We start from the raw sequence: 14489 nt of genomic DNA on the forward strand, positions 1-14489 counted from the left end.
TGTCTCTAATTGTAAGAGGATGAAGAAATCCTTCTTGTCTGATGCTAATGTCATTCTTTCTGACTCAGGGATTCCAATTCAATATGTCTCACAGATGTTTTGGATCCAAAATGACCTAGTAATGTGAATGTAACTGCCATTTACGTATGGTTTCCTTTTGACCTAATCTCATTGTTTATGTATATTAGGTTGTAAAGGCTGATTCTATTGAATGTGTATTGGATTAGTAAAGTGATGCAGGAATGATGGCTAGGGGTTGTTAGTTCATTTCTTTTAATTCTGGTTTGACTTCCAACCGTAGGATAATAGTTTGTTGCTATTTTTTTCTTTTGTTTTATTTTAGATAGTCACGTTGGAGATAAACTATCCTTGCATGGGAAGAGTTTTATTCTGTTTTAAAGTCCTGATTTCATATAACAACTTGATTTCTATTAATAAGATACAGGGCTAACAAGCCCCATGATTGGAATTTTTTTTTTTTTTTGGAAAATATAACAAGTGTGTAGCTCTTGTATGTGGGCTTGATCTCAGTCCCTGATCTCTCTCTTCTCCTCCCTGCTGTGATTCATTTTTCTTCTTCCTTCATTCCCCCATTGTTGTTCCATTGAGTGAAAAAACCCTGGGAGATGCTTGAATCTTGTATGTTCTTCCTTTCAAAGTAATTAGCACCATTATGGAATTTTATTGGGAATTTCTACCCGTTCAAGTGGTCAATACATTTTGACAGCTAATGTACCGTGTCATTTTGAACTGGGAGAGATTGTGAGATTCATTCATTATCAAGCTGATTTCTCTGTGTTTGGTTGTTTTATTCATTGTTTTTTACGCTTAGGTGCGGATGATTCCATTAAATTTGTTGTTTTGGGTTTTAAAAGCTATGGTGAGATTTGAGTATGTTGATCTTGGTGTTCTGTGACTCAGAGAGAGACCACTTGAGGAATAGCCATGGTAATTAAAACACTTGAAACCTTTTTTACTAAACCACTTAAAATCCTATCTTATTTTATTAAACATACTAGCAAAATGAGGTAATACAGATTTCTTCTCACCAAAGTAGAAAAAGGAGCACATCCAAAAAAAATAAAAAAATAGCTCAACCAGTTCAAGGAACAGACCCCATAATTCATTCTCATTTAGACAAGGGAGCTGAAATGTTGTCAGCCAAGGAAGCAATGGTTGTAGGATTGACTCTCCTTGTGAAGACCTGGAGTTTTGTCTAGTATTCAGTTGTTTCTCTATCAAATTATTGAGGGAAATCTATTTCCTTGTCATGAAGCACCTCCTGCATTCCCTTTGATTGTGCCCATCTAGGTCATCTATTTTTTTGTTTCTTGCAATACACACATGCTTCTCAAATCCTGTTTTTACTACAAGCACATGAATGCATCTGGCTTGGTGGTATAAGCAGCGATATTGGAACAACTATTTGTAACACAACCCAAAATAAACTCATTAGGTTTCTTACCAGCTCCTCTTAGACAGTTGACAAGTATTAGAGCTTCATAGCTATGGCTTCCCTGCAAAAAATGCAGAAATCATAATCCCCCTAAGATGCCAAATCTAATCCCTGCACAAATGCACTGCAGGACTATTTTTGGTTCACTAGGATTTATGCTTGCAACATCCATTTCTATATCAAATTCTGTTCAAGGAATACCAATGCTCCCCACTCAGTATTGATAATCTGCAAGTATGAAGTGAAAATTGTGTGTTATCCAACACCACCTATTGTGTACTCATTAATTCAATGACTACCTCTTTTCACATAAAATTTGTGGAAATCCATAAAAGAAAGTTCCACAATAGAAGTCTTAATCCTTCTGACCCCTCGCCCCACAAAAAAAGGGATGTTGCATGCAGTTGGGTCATTCAGTAGCTTCCACTGCTCAAACATAAAAGTTTTCCAACTAGGCTCACTCTCAACACCTTAATAGTGAAAATTGCCTTGCTTCAAAGTTCAAACAATTATAACTTAAATAATGGTTGCATACACACTGTTCTTCCAGAACTAGGCATCTGAACTTGCAGCTTTGGAATAGCATCCACCCGTTCTACATAGCACGCATTCGTTCCAGTCCCCAAAATGACAGCAACCATCACATTGTCATCCTAATACCTTGTTTAACTGTTCCATTGACCTATTTATAAGAATAGAAACATATTGACCACTCCATGAATGATCGAGCATTAATCCTTGATGCTATATAGAGGACTACATAAGCTTCAAGATCCATGTTGGCATGGGAAAAACCTACCAGGGCAGCAGATACCTGCATTTCTACTCCTTGTCTTTCCATAGCTTCATTCAAACAAGCAACTACAGCTGTTCCTGCTTGTCAAGAACCAACAGTTATCACTTATATTGTGCAATGAGAGAAAGTCATGGCCATAAAGGAATGAATGATCTTACTTATCCTCTGAAGGATAAACAGGGCTACAGTCAATACCAGCTGTTACATTGGATTAAAACACTAAAACCAAAAGAAAATACAATTTCTGTTTATGCAGGGCTTTCAATTATGTAATCTGCAAGCAAAAACCTTTGAGCATAATACATTTCTTTCAATCTGTAGTCATTTAGCTCCATTCTAATACTCTAAAAGTATGGCCATCCTTTATTAGCTTAAATGAATATAGATATCAGCAGGAACAGACTATAAGTCCTCAGAAGAAAACTAACACAAAACAGAGCAAAACCACACAACTTTAAGGAGAGTAGTTATATGACCTATTAGATTGTTTAAAGACAGAAATGGAAAGCTTCAATAATATCAACCATTGCAGAGACTATAAAGCCCTAGGTCCATTTGATTAACTTGCTAGAATAAATATATGTTTGTTTGACAGAATTGTAACTAGGGTTGGTGTAGATGCATTTCCTAATTTCTCCGCTCATGTCGTTTTAGACTTTTAGTCAGTGTTTACTGTCTCATGCAAATACTACAACCAAACTATTACTCAAAACATGTTCATGTTGTTCCACACTAGACTGTTTCTATCTCATTCCTTCCTCTTACAAAATGACATATCTGTCTCCTGTCGTGGGAGGAGAGAGATATACACATGGAGGTGCTACGTAGCATATGTAGCATGGCAGCATTTTTTTCATCTAATAGAAAATTAAGTAGCTAATGATCTTGAGAATTTTGAAAATTCCACAGGTTCTATATAATTGAAAAAAAAAAAAAAGAACTAAGACAACTGAGAATCATGGATTGAGAAAGAATTGTATTCGTTAGAAAAGAGGAAGGTTCGGGTTACACAAGTCACGAATGTAAACAAATAATTGAAAATCTGTATTTGATTCACATCTGTATCCAATCAAGGGATATCCATGTTCGATCCTTTTACATCTTTACACTCGGGATTCCTTTCCAAGCTAGCTCTACGAAGATCCTCGCTCTTTTTTTTTTTTTGGGGGGGGTCTTTCCTTTAACACCAAATGAGAGGGGTGGGGCCTTAATGCAATGGTAAGGTTGCTTCATTGTGATTAAGTGGTCACGGGTTCGAGTATGGAAGCAGCCACATACGAGTCGCTTGGAGTGTGCAGGGGCATGGCATCAACATTATGGTGCAGAGCCTCCTCGTCGATCGTCTCCTGTTCTTCTGCTTCTTCTCTGCTCCGGCGTCGTCTGCCCTTGGTTGGGCCGTTCTGTATGCTGAGTTTGGGTCTCGCCATTCGCCAATCTCAGCCCAACACTCTCCTCTTCCCTCAAGTCGGGGTGCGCAAAGTCTCTCCCTTTCGTCCCTCTCCTCCGGTACCTTCTTTCTTTGCTATCATGCACCTTACTCCTCTCCATACCTTCACTCCACCTTTGAATGATTAGTGTTATCTGATTTTTCTACTCTATTTTTCTGTGATTTCTCAATGAACAAGAAAATTTTGCTTGAATTAGAATGATATGAATCCAAACTTAACCCTATCCCCGGAGTTGTTCAATCAGAAACTGGTTTTTTGAAACATCAACTGTAGTATGAATCTTTATTGTGATTTAATTTGATGGATGCAATTTAAAATGGTTTCTTCAATCTATTGTCTCGAAATGGACGATTCTTTAAGCATCGGTTTTTAAATGGTGTCTACCCTCAACGGCTACTCGTTCTAATGTACATTATGATTACTCAGATCAAGGTTTGCTAGCCAATCATCAGCCATGGCTCTTCACTCGACTGGAACGGAAGGCAGTTCTAGCACCTCGACTGGAATGGAAGGCAGTTCTGGCACTCTACCAAGTATCATGGTTTATGATTACTCAGATCAAGGTTTATGTTACACTTTCTTAAAAAAAGAAGGGGTGTGTGGGTTTAGTCCCACATTCGGTGTGTGTTGTGTATATCTGCCATTCCATGGTCTTAAAAGTCGATTAACCTTTTGGGATTGGAGTGTGGTTTGTGCAATTACACTTTCATCAAAAGAAAACTCTACAACCCAGGTCCCAGTCGATTTGGATTAGCTTTAGGAGTTGGGGAAGAGGGGGGGGGGGGGGGAAGGAGTTTGTGCACGGTTGATTCCATCCATCATTCATTCAATAGGGGTTGTGGGGGTTTTATGATCAATTTGAATGGGTTTAAATGCCCATCTAACAATAATTAATGCAGACCGTGCATAAAATCTTCTGTCAAAAAAAAAAGTTGTGCCATTCTGCCTTCACTCTCAATACTTTCTTGGTGTTTGTTTCAGACTTCCAGTGTTCCCGAAGTCATTGCATTGCCCATCAAGGGCGGTAGTCGTCGAATTTTTATCACCTTCAATTCACTGTCCGTTCCAATTCCCTCCAATCCCTCACATAGGAGTAGAAATGACCACCCTACCCCACCTTGGGCAGTATATATGTTCGGGCAGTGGGTAAGGTGGTCATTTTCGCTCCTATGTGAGGGATTGGAGGGAATTGGAACGGACAGGAATTGGAGGTGATAACGATTCGGTAGTCGTCACTACCTGGAATGGATCAAAAGCAGTACGAGCGAGTAATCCTGTTATGCTCAGCAAGGGACCTGCCCTGGCTTTGAAGACACTGCATGGTAGTGCCGTTGTGGATTGGATCGTTTTTTTATTTTCTGTTTTTAGTGCATCTATAGTTGTGCATGCAGGATTAACTGGATTAAGAAGACATCTCTACGAAAGTGCATCTTTTGTTTTGTAAGCAGCATGAAGAAAAACTGGATTAAGAAGACATCTTTTGCTTTGTATACAGTATAGGAGCTGGAACAAGTACTCTCTTTAGTTGGCAATCGTGATGTCGTCTTGGTGTAGCTTGTAACGATTGTCGTTATAGAAAGGGGAAATTAGATTGCAGAAGGGGAAGAGGAAAGGAAAATGCTGGCTTATAAGGCAGCGGCCTCGATCCCCCTACATTATATATAACCGTATCTAACGAAAATACTCATCTATCCCAAACAGACTTACCCAACACAAATTACCCATCTACCTATAATCATAACACAGTCTCTATGGTCCTATCCATCAGCCATTGTAGTGCGTGCATTGCTGGAATAGGATAAGACTAAGCTTCTATATGCTGAAAGCGTATAGATGCGCTACCTTTATATGCTTTTTCTAAAGTTGAGCTCCATCTATCGCTTATTAGCACCTTGCTCCGTCCCATTCACGCAATGTTTGAACTACCACCACCAGGGATCTCAGTAGCAAAAGATTGTCTCTTCGATTTGATTAATTGGTTATACACTTGGCATATTTTCCCAGCATGATCTGTACTCTGAACTGGTCCTTAGAAATACAGTAGGTTCTCTAAAAAGAGATCAGGCCAAATTTGATGGTCTACTAGAAGAAAAAAAAAACCGAATTTAGAAAGGTCAAGACATCATTCGAGCAGGAGGATTGTGCAGGAGCCCTTCGTTGTGGAATCTGAGCTCATCAGAATTGGCCGATCATGACTATGATTTTGCCAATGACCATAGATCGATCCTATCCAATTTTTACAGTGTGATGGTTTCTGTTCACGGATTGCCTGTATCTACTGTTTCTTTTTTGGAGTCAACATCCGCAATGCAACTCATCCAACGGCTAATGCAACTGGATTTCTAGGGTTCAGGTCAATTCCAGCTGAATCAGACTCTGGGGAGGCCAACCCCATGATTCTGCTTACTTGAACCAAGTTGGGGAAGGACCTTTATCTACTCCATTTCCTGGGCAGCTCAATTTCCCCAAGTTCCTCTAATAGAGGGGGGCTGAAATGATCACCCCACCCCTGCCTAGGTGGGTGGGTCCACCCCTCTATTAGAGGAACTTGGGAAATGGAGACGGCAGGAAATGAAACGTATAAAAATACACTGGTGAAAAAACGTGCTATTTGATATGTCACGACTGCCTCCAGAGTCTTGCACAAACACCACTCAACATGCGTTCTCGCATGGCTGAGGCCACAGGCGACACTGTTAAGCTGGTTTGGATAGGTAGGCCCCAAAGGAAATTGAACTCTTTTAACTTCTTTATCACAAAAAGTTGGTCTTTGCTAACGGAGCCATCCCCTTGGGGTAACACTGGTAAGCTGTTGCTTCAATTGGGCACCACAGGGATATATTTATGTATACTTTGTCCTGTGGATCTAAACCTCTTATCCAGTAACCAAGATCACAGGTTGCGTTGAAATCTCGATGGATATATATAGCTTAATTGGCTTCCACAAACTTGGAGTAGGTGCCATCAGGACTTTGAACTGTTGGGAAAATTTTATAATCGAATTCCAAACAGACCAATCTTGCAGCCCCATACATAGGCAATTTGAATGGTTAAATTGGACAAACAGTTTGTCTCGTGGATGATTCAAGCTGGCGTTCAGCAATCTTGTGTTTATTTTATTTATTTTAGGTGATCTTGTTGTCTTACATGAATTGCATAACACGCTGGATAACATCTTTCAGCATTGGGCGAACAGTTTTTTCCACCATCAAGGCTCCATAACAGTTCCTGGAATTGTTCCGCACACACATTCATATGCCCTCTCACTAAAATATTGGCATAAAAGTTGCAAATGGGATCAACCCAATGCAACCTGAAGGTTCTACTCATCTGGAATCTTCAAAATTTCAAAGCAAATCTAGTTTTAATTATCAGAAACAGCTTGAGTTGTTTTTTGCTGAATGTATAAAATACATTGATTGGTCATATATGCAGAATACAGAAAATAACATTCAACCTCACCTCCCTTGAGGAGAAGAATGACCCATCAGCTATGCCTCATCGAGCTGCTCCTGCAAAGACCAAAACAGTTGCCCTATTGTTAACTGCTGAAAAATATAGTCCTAATACAGTTGGGTATAAAGTAATTGGGTATAAAGTAATGGCAGATTCCTGATTGGCATCAGAAATGTGTTCTGACCAAAATATGGTCACAAGGAAGCAAGTTAAATAATAGTACAAGTTTTATTTACCACGTCTGAAGTCCAGAGAGTGAGATTGTCCCTCAGAAGTTGCATGATGAGAGTGCTGTCCTTGTATGACTCCTCACCCAATGTGTCCAACTCAGCAATAGCTTCCTCAAATGCCTGGCATATAGATCAAATACTGAAAAGATCAGTTGAGGTATAATAGGTACATGCAGGAGCACAAAAAAAAGGCACAGAAACATAACAAAAACTATAATAGGAGAACCTAAAAGGGAGAACCTAAAAGGGCACAATTAACTCAAACATGCCTAATGCAACATACAACATGCAAGATGCTGCAGTGCATATGAAAGCTCCAAGAATCTTAGTTGTGTGACTTTCCCGTAGAGCAATTATTTATCCATCCCCGGTGATATTACAAACTTCATTCTTTTCCCCAGCACCAACAAAATCATTTTTGCCCCAAATTTTCCATCATTCTTACACCCTCCAAAAAATAATTGAACATTTCAGAAAAAAATTGAAACCACAATAGAATTCTTTATGCCATGAGACATAATACAAATATCATAATTCTTCATCCACTTCTCTTATGCCCATCCATGTAACAAGAAGAAATACATATTGTGGCGTGTGACACAGATAAGAGCTTACGGATATGGCAATCCTATACATTTGGCATAAAAATGCATATACATATACAGTGATAAGTCAGCAATTAAACTGTATTTATATTTCCTTTTTCAGTAATGCAAATAACTTATTTTTCCCTGCAAGCAATCTTTCTATTAATCCCCTCCCCCTCATTTCTCCTGTTTCTCAAGGAATAAGAATATAAAAGTGTCATATGCAAGCAAGTCTCCAAAATGTGTGAACACAACCAGGAAACGGCTAAGGCATGCCCCTGTTACATAGTCCAATACAATATAAAGTTTGATCTTAATAAAATTTAGTGGCTCCTGATTGTTTCTATCAGTCCTCATTAATCCATTTCATAAAAAATAAATCATGCAGAATTATGATTCTAGAATGGTATTCACTATATTCACAAAACAGCACAAAGTTAAGATCATTATACATCCATAAGGCATTGTAACTCAGTCACATGTATGATTGCAGGAATGGGACTCAAAAGAGTTGGTCAGCCACCAAAACCGAAGTCTATATATTAGTCTTGTTCATATCGAAAGAATACTTAAAATAGTTTAAAGATTATTTACTTCTATTTAGATATATATGTGGTTTTGGTGGCCAAAAAAACCTATGATATATAGGATTCAAGTACTTGGGGGGGCTTACAATTTTCCAAACATTTTTAGAAATGTTACTAATTATTTTGTAATGTATAAAAAACAGAAGTGCCATAAAAGGGGTTAAATTAAATATAAAAGTAGGTAAAAAGTGGTGATGTATTTTATCGATTCTCATTTCCAAAGAAGAATATTTTCAAATAGTGGGTTTTTAGTGGGGATTTACACCTTTGGCTATAGACCCTGGGTCTAATATATCACCACTATACAACTTATCTCACACACACACACAGAGAGAGCAGAACAAAACAGGCACACTGAAGAGGGGGGTGGGAAGGAAAGAATAGCCTGTTATTTCAGTTTTGGACACCAGACTGAGAACAAATTTGCTGAAGGCACTGGTTCAGGTCAAAGCTGGTTTTACTCCAACAAGCAAATATCTGTTGAACAGGGACAGGTTCATTTCACTGGGATTTGACCAAATCCAGTCGATTCTGCTCCAATTGGCCAGTCCAGTGAGATTTCTGAAACTATGTTTATTTGAAAGCCAAAAAGGAAAGGGAGTTACTCTTCAAACCAGATAATTGATTTCCAAGGGTCCTCTTAACCTGGTTTTGAATACAAACACATTTTTAATATTAAGTCAAAGCAAAAACTAATAAAATATAAACAATGCAAAACAAGATCATTAGAAGAAAAACAAAAGGGGAAAACCTAATCCATACGCTCCCTTTTCGTACATGATTACCACATACACACCTATACATAAAAGAATTAAAGAAACAATAACAGCAAACAAAAAATATTATGACACATATATTTGACAAAACATTATCTGCCCCAACAATGCTGTCAAGGAGGTGTAACAGCATTCGATGGGATTGGTTGGATTACTAGTGAAGAGGCCATCTTCCAGTCATTTGCTGGTCTCACTGACATCTGTCTGCCCCTTGAATGTTCTAGTTTCTAAGGAGGGAACCCCATTTCTGGCCCCTTCTTCCAATTGGTGCAAGAAAGCTAACAACTAGGCAATCAAGTAAGCCAAACAAGTTCCTTGGACTTCAGTTGTATATTAAGGGATTCGCTACTTAGGTGAATTATCGCAACCACTGTCACCCAGCCGTTTTACTCCAGGTGTATGTTGTTCTCCCTATTAGAGTGGAACAGTTTTAACGCTCATAACGGCTCTATGATGCAGGATTCTACAGAAATATGGAATTTATGACCAGGTTACGCTAACCAAACCACTAGTGCTCAGTCAAATTCACATACAAGCAACATCAAGATTAATATACAAGGACCAAACATTTTACAAAGGTTTTACGTGAATTGAAGAAACACAATAATGCAAGACATTCTCCGTATATTTCCAAACAAGTCCAGATCATGAATTATGATTCTTCATACAATAGTATTGTCTTTCTCTTCTTTTAGTTTTATTTTTAACAGGTTCAGTTGTGAGCTCTGCTCTCTTTGCTTTGAAGTTGGAGTAGTACAACCTAATGCTTTCAACAAGACAAAAGATAATCTGCTTCCAAGTACACTTACCAAAGCACATCGATCCAGATAAAATTAAAATCATTTGATATGAGAATGGTTGAGCATACCTGTTTTATGGTTCTATCTCTAAAATCGATTGAATTAAGTCTTTTCCATAATCAAAACTACCTGGGTCAGCTAAACAGATGTTCTTCCACCAGTCCTCTCTATTGAGGGCCATAACTTCCATGAAATCACAAGCATCCATGCCTCTCATTACTACTACAATTTCAGCTTTCCCCTTCCCTTTAACACTTTAAACTTGCATCATATCACTACTCCCTGGGGAAATCATTTTTCCTGTTGTACATGTCCAGAACATCTCAGTGGACCGTCCCTCGTCTTGTCACCTAATGGTGCAATCCCAGCTTCTTATTAAAGCCACCAAGGATCGAGATCTCAGTTTCAGACCTGGTTTCGGTCAGGCCCGAAACCAAGACATGCTGGATTTCATTTTGAGATCTCGACACTGGGTTTCGACCCCTGGGTTGAAACTGAGGATCGAAACTTGGGTTTCGACCTTGGGTTTCGTTTTGGCCAGGCCTGAAACCTCAACTCAGAGATTTCTGTCAGTTTCGACCGAGATTTAGTTCCATGACTATCACTCTCACCTTTATTCTATCTCAAAATCTCATGGAATCCTTTATTCTATCTCTACATCTCATGGAATTGGCAGAGGCCGATTCTGATCTAGCTGGAAATATCCAGTAATTTCAGTAAAAAAAGTCCTAGAGAACCCGATCTGAATCGCCCGGAATCAAGATCAGTTTCAAATCGGGCACTTTGACTGATCCGCTCCTGATTCCTTCAACCATGCCAGATCTACATCTCAACTGAACTCGTTGCATGTGCATTATTTGTTGGTTGCCTAGATTCTGCTCCAAAAAGCATGGCTGGCACAATGGCATTCCAGTTGACTTACAAAATCAACCTTTCAAGTATGAAGACATTTGTCACAAACACTCTAGAAGCACCTCTCCCCTAGAGCATCCTGCTCTAATTCTACAGGCAACATACTCTTCTTCCCTCCCTCCTTATGGTTAATTATACCAAATAATGAAGACTAGTACTGTAGGAAATATCTCTTTATCATCAATTCTATGCACTCCCTCACACCTACTTCTGTTCAAATCCGGCTTACCACACAACTTTTCTATTCTAAAGCATCATATTCCATAAATCATGTCTCTGATTGTTGCTTGAACCTTTACATTGAGGTTCCATGCACATTTCTAAAACATATTATCGTGCAATACATACAATTCAAAACCTTCCAATACACCTCACATGGATATATTTATCGATTTAGTTTCAAGATGTCAATGAAGGACAGATAATTACTAAATTATATACCTTCATAGCTCCATAAAAATAGCTACTGAAGATGCTCCTACATGTACAACATAAATGAGAGATTGCACAGGGGCATATTATAGAATAAAATATTATGCACATTTTCTCAAGCTTCCTTAAGATTCTACTTGCCTAACCAACCTCACCACTGGCACAATCAGCAATATCGTCATCAGTAGGATTGAGGAGATTATATAGGGAATCAGATCCACAAGTTTTTTCTTTATTTTCTCTCCCCCCCCCCCCCCAAACCAAAAAAAAAAAAAGAAGAATCAGGCAATCTGTAATCCAATCTTCTTCCTAGGAACTACTCTACTTATTATCCATCCAGGCGGGGTGGAACATAATAAATGTCTCTTAATGCATAAATATTTCTCAGCAATTAATCCAACAATAGATCTTATTGATCATCATGCAATGTGGGATATACACACCAATCAAAAGAAGAAAAACATATTGATCAAGTAATGCGACCCAACTTCCCACAGATACACTCACGAAGCCTGAGAAGGGGTCTGAAAGCAGAATTTCTAAACCTCAAATTCTGCCAGCTACCTAACCATAGCCTTGATACAGAGAAGGTTAAAGGCAGGTCATAAAATTGACTTCTCATAACATATTTTTTTAGAGATATTCAAAATCTGCATGAAAATTTTTCATATTTAAAAATAACCAATGGAAGATTAAATCTTACTGTATAGTTTTCTTTTCCGGCGATTTTACATCAAAACAAATGGAGCCTTAATAACCAAAAAAATAACAAGTACTTTGCCTTGTGTAGGTCCTATTTCAATGGGAGCTTGATGAGTCGATTCAAGTACGTGTCTTTCTTCTATTGTTATACTGGGTGTTACTCCAAGTATTTCTTGGCATAAAACAAATAGAGGATTTGTTTCTATCTTTTGTTGAATTTTTTTCATGGCTTGATAGATAATCTGATAAGCCAATGATTTTGTTTTTGGGGGGGGTGTTTCAATATATGTTTAACCAACATGTTAACTACTCTATTACAATAAATTGCATTGGATTTCGCAATCATAAAATGATACGCAATCCATGGATTCTTGAGAAGAGAGGAGCTAATGATGGTCCCCTCTAGACCACCAGGATCCCACGAGTGAATAGAAAGCTAGATTTACATTGGATCTCACCCAAATCACCCCATCTACCCTCATGAGGAGAAAATGGTTTTAAACTCCGGTTCAAACACGTGTACACCATGCTAATGTGCCTTGGATGATCCACATCTCCGGGTCAGCTGCTGATGAGCACCTTGAACTATACATATTGTTGAAAGCCATCATAACCCAGGTACGATGATGCAATTATCAAGGGAATACTCTAACCACAAAAGTAATAATCTGGTGTGTGGGCCTCTACTAGGGGAGGCCCACTATGGAAAAAGCAAGAGAAACCCGTCCCTCTCTTTCCTTTTTGCAACCGATATCCATGATGCCACATGGGAGGGGCGTGGGGACATAAAAAAGGGGATTCCTATCAACTTGTTCCAACTGAGGACCCAGTTTGTCTACAACATGGATGTGGAAGGAATCTCCACACCAGCCCTGCGATGGGACCAACAGCACAATTGAATTTTCACTGAACATTCCAAAATACATCGCACAGAAATAATAACAATTACAAAATCAAAAGGATAAGCATCTCATAATTACAATAACTATCCATCCTACAGAACTTATGGACAACAATTACAAAATCAAAAGGATAAGCATCTCGTATCCACTGAATCTATTCTTTTCATAATTGTATACACTATTAATAAAGAGAAGACAATACAAAGGTGAGAGTTGGTAGGTTACGGGGATGAAGCAAACCTGTTTCGCCATGCTACAAGCTTTCTCTGAAGAGTTGAGTATTTCAAAGTAAAACACAGAGAAATTGAGGGCCAAACCCAATCTTATAGGATGCGTTGGAGCAAGATCAACCAGTGCGATATCCTTCAAAAGAAAAAGAATAAAAGAGCAACCATCAAAACTTAATCATAGATCCTTTCATCCATCGGCATGCCCGATCTCATTGGTAGCTCAACAAATAGACAAAGTAAACCACTTTTAACCCGTAATTAACGCCCAGAATTCTCGGTTCCTTAAATGGTTTAAAAGTCAACAAAAGAAAAACTCATAAAACAAGAACTAAAGCAAGCTATGAAATACCTGAGCCGCCTTGTAAGCTTGCATCGTATCTTCAGCAGCTTCCTTACGCTCAGCACCGACCTTGAATTCAGCAAGATATCTATGATAATCACCCTTCATCTTAAGATAAAACACCTTGGATTCACTTACGGAGGCGGATGGGATGAGATGAGCATCCAAAAGCTTCAAGATTCCGGCACAGACACCGGAAAGTTCAGATTCCACCTTAGATCTGTAATCCTTGACAAGCACAACATGTTCTTCGTTCTTACGTCCTTCTTCCTTCTGCTCGATCGAAGACACGATACGCCAGGCCGCACGCAGAGATCCAATCACGTTCTTGTACGCGACCGACAGAAGGTTACGCTCCTCAACTGTAAGCTCACTAACAGATGATGATCCGACTACGAGCTTCTCCATAAAATTCACCATCTCTTCGTATCGCTCGGCCTGCTCGGCTAGCTTCGCCAAGTAAACATACTGTTCTCTGCTTAGGTTATCTGCAGTGACTATCGCCATTGGAGAACTGAAGAGATGGAGTTGCAGCGATTTCCAACGGGGTTTGACACACACAACGACAGACCAGAGAGAGAGAGAGAGAGGGATTCAGGGAATATAGGGCTTTGATCGAAATCGAAGGGCGAAGGGTTTATATTACGAGGAATTGGATTGCTTTTTGGTATTTGGTCTGGAAAAAAATTGTTGGACTAAATTTTTTAGAACAAAAAACTAAATAAAAGGAGGAAGGGACAAGAGGAGCAAGCGAGTCAATTCCGATTCCACGTTTTTGCCCACCTTGTCTCTGTCAATTTGGTTCTGGGCTTTTTAATGGGTCAGCGGTGGACCT

General features: G+C 39.0%; 1 protein-coding gene across 3 annotated transcripts; it reads right to left on the reverse strand.

Moving 5' to 3' along the window:
• Nucleotides 1–7050: 7050 nt before the first annotated feature.
• Nucleotides 7051–14301, reverse strand: LOC122661279 (14-3-3-like protein GF14 kappa). Of its 3 annotated transcripts, none has more exons than XM_043856629.1 (4): nucleotides 13664–14301; nucleotides 13325–13447; nucleotides 7397–7506; nucleotides 7051–7219 (listed from the first exon to the last, which is right to left on the reverse strand). In XM_043856629.1, the coding sequence occupies exons 1-4, from the start codon at nucleotides 14159–14161 to the stop codon at nucleotides 7192–7194; spliced, it is 759 nt and encodes a 252-aa protein (XP_043712564.1). In that variant the 5' UTR covers nucleotides 14162–14301; the 3' UTR covers nucleotides 7051–7191. The 3 variants fall into 3 exon arrangements, with proteins under 3 accessions (XP_043712564.1, XP_043712563.1, XP_043712565.1); XM_043856628.1 differs by having other exon boundaries at nucleotides 7051–7215; nucleotides 7393–7506; XM_043856630.1 differs by having other exon boundaries at nucleotides 7051–7212; nucleotides 7393–7506; nucleotides 13664–14300.
• Nucleotides 14302–14489: the final 188 nt, after the last annotated feature.

Source organism: Telopea speciosissima, chromosome 5, assembly GCF_018873765.1.
Source record: "Telopea speciosissima isolate NSW1024214 ecotype Mountain lineage chromosome 5, Tspe_v1, whole genome shotgun sequence".
In the NCBI taxonomy this organism is placed as follows: domain Eukaryota; kingdom Viridiplantae; phylum Streptophyta; class Magnoliopsida; order Proteales; family Proteaceae; genus Telopea; species Telopea speciosissima.

What these genes read in the sequence shown, in the direction of transcription:
- LOC122661279 (XM_043856629.1), bottom strand. Translation starts at nt 14,161, where the DNA reads ATGGCGATAGTCACTGCAGATAACCTAAGCAGAGAACAGTATGTTTAC. An exon ending in AAGCTTACAAGGCGGCTCAG is followed by an intron (nt 13,448 to 13,663) that starts GTATTTCATAGC and finishes TTTCTTTTGAAG; the next exon opens with GATATCGCACTGGTTGATCT. An exon ending in CTTGTAGCATGGCGAAACAG is followed by an intron (nt 7,507 to 13,324) that starts GTTTGCTTCATC and finishes TCTATATGCCAG; the next exon opens with GCATTTGAGGAAGCTATTGC.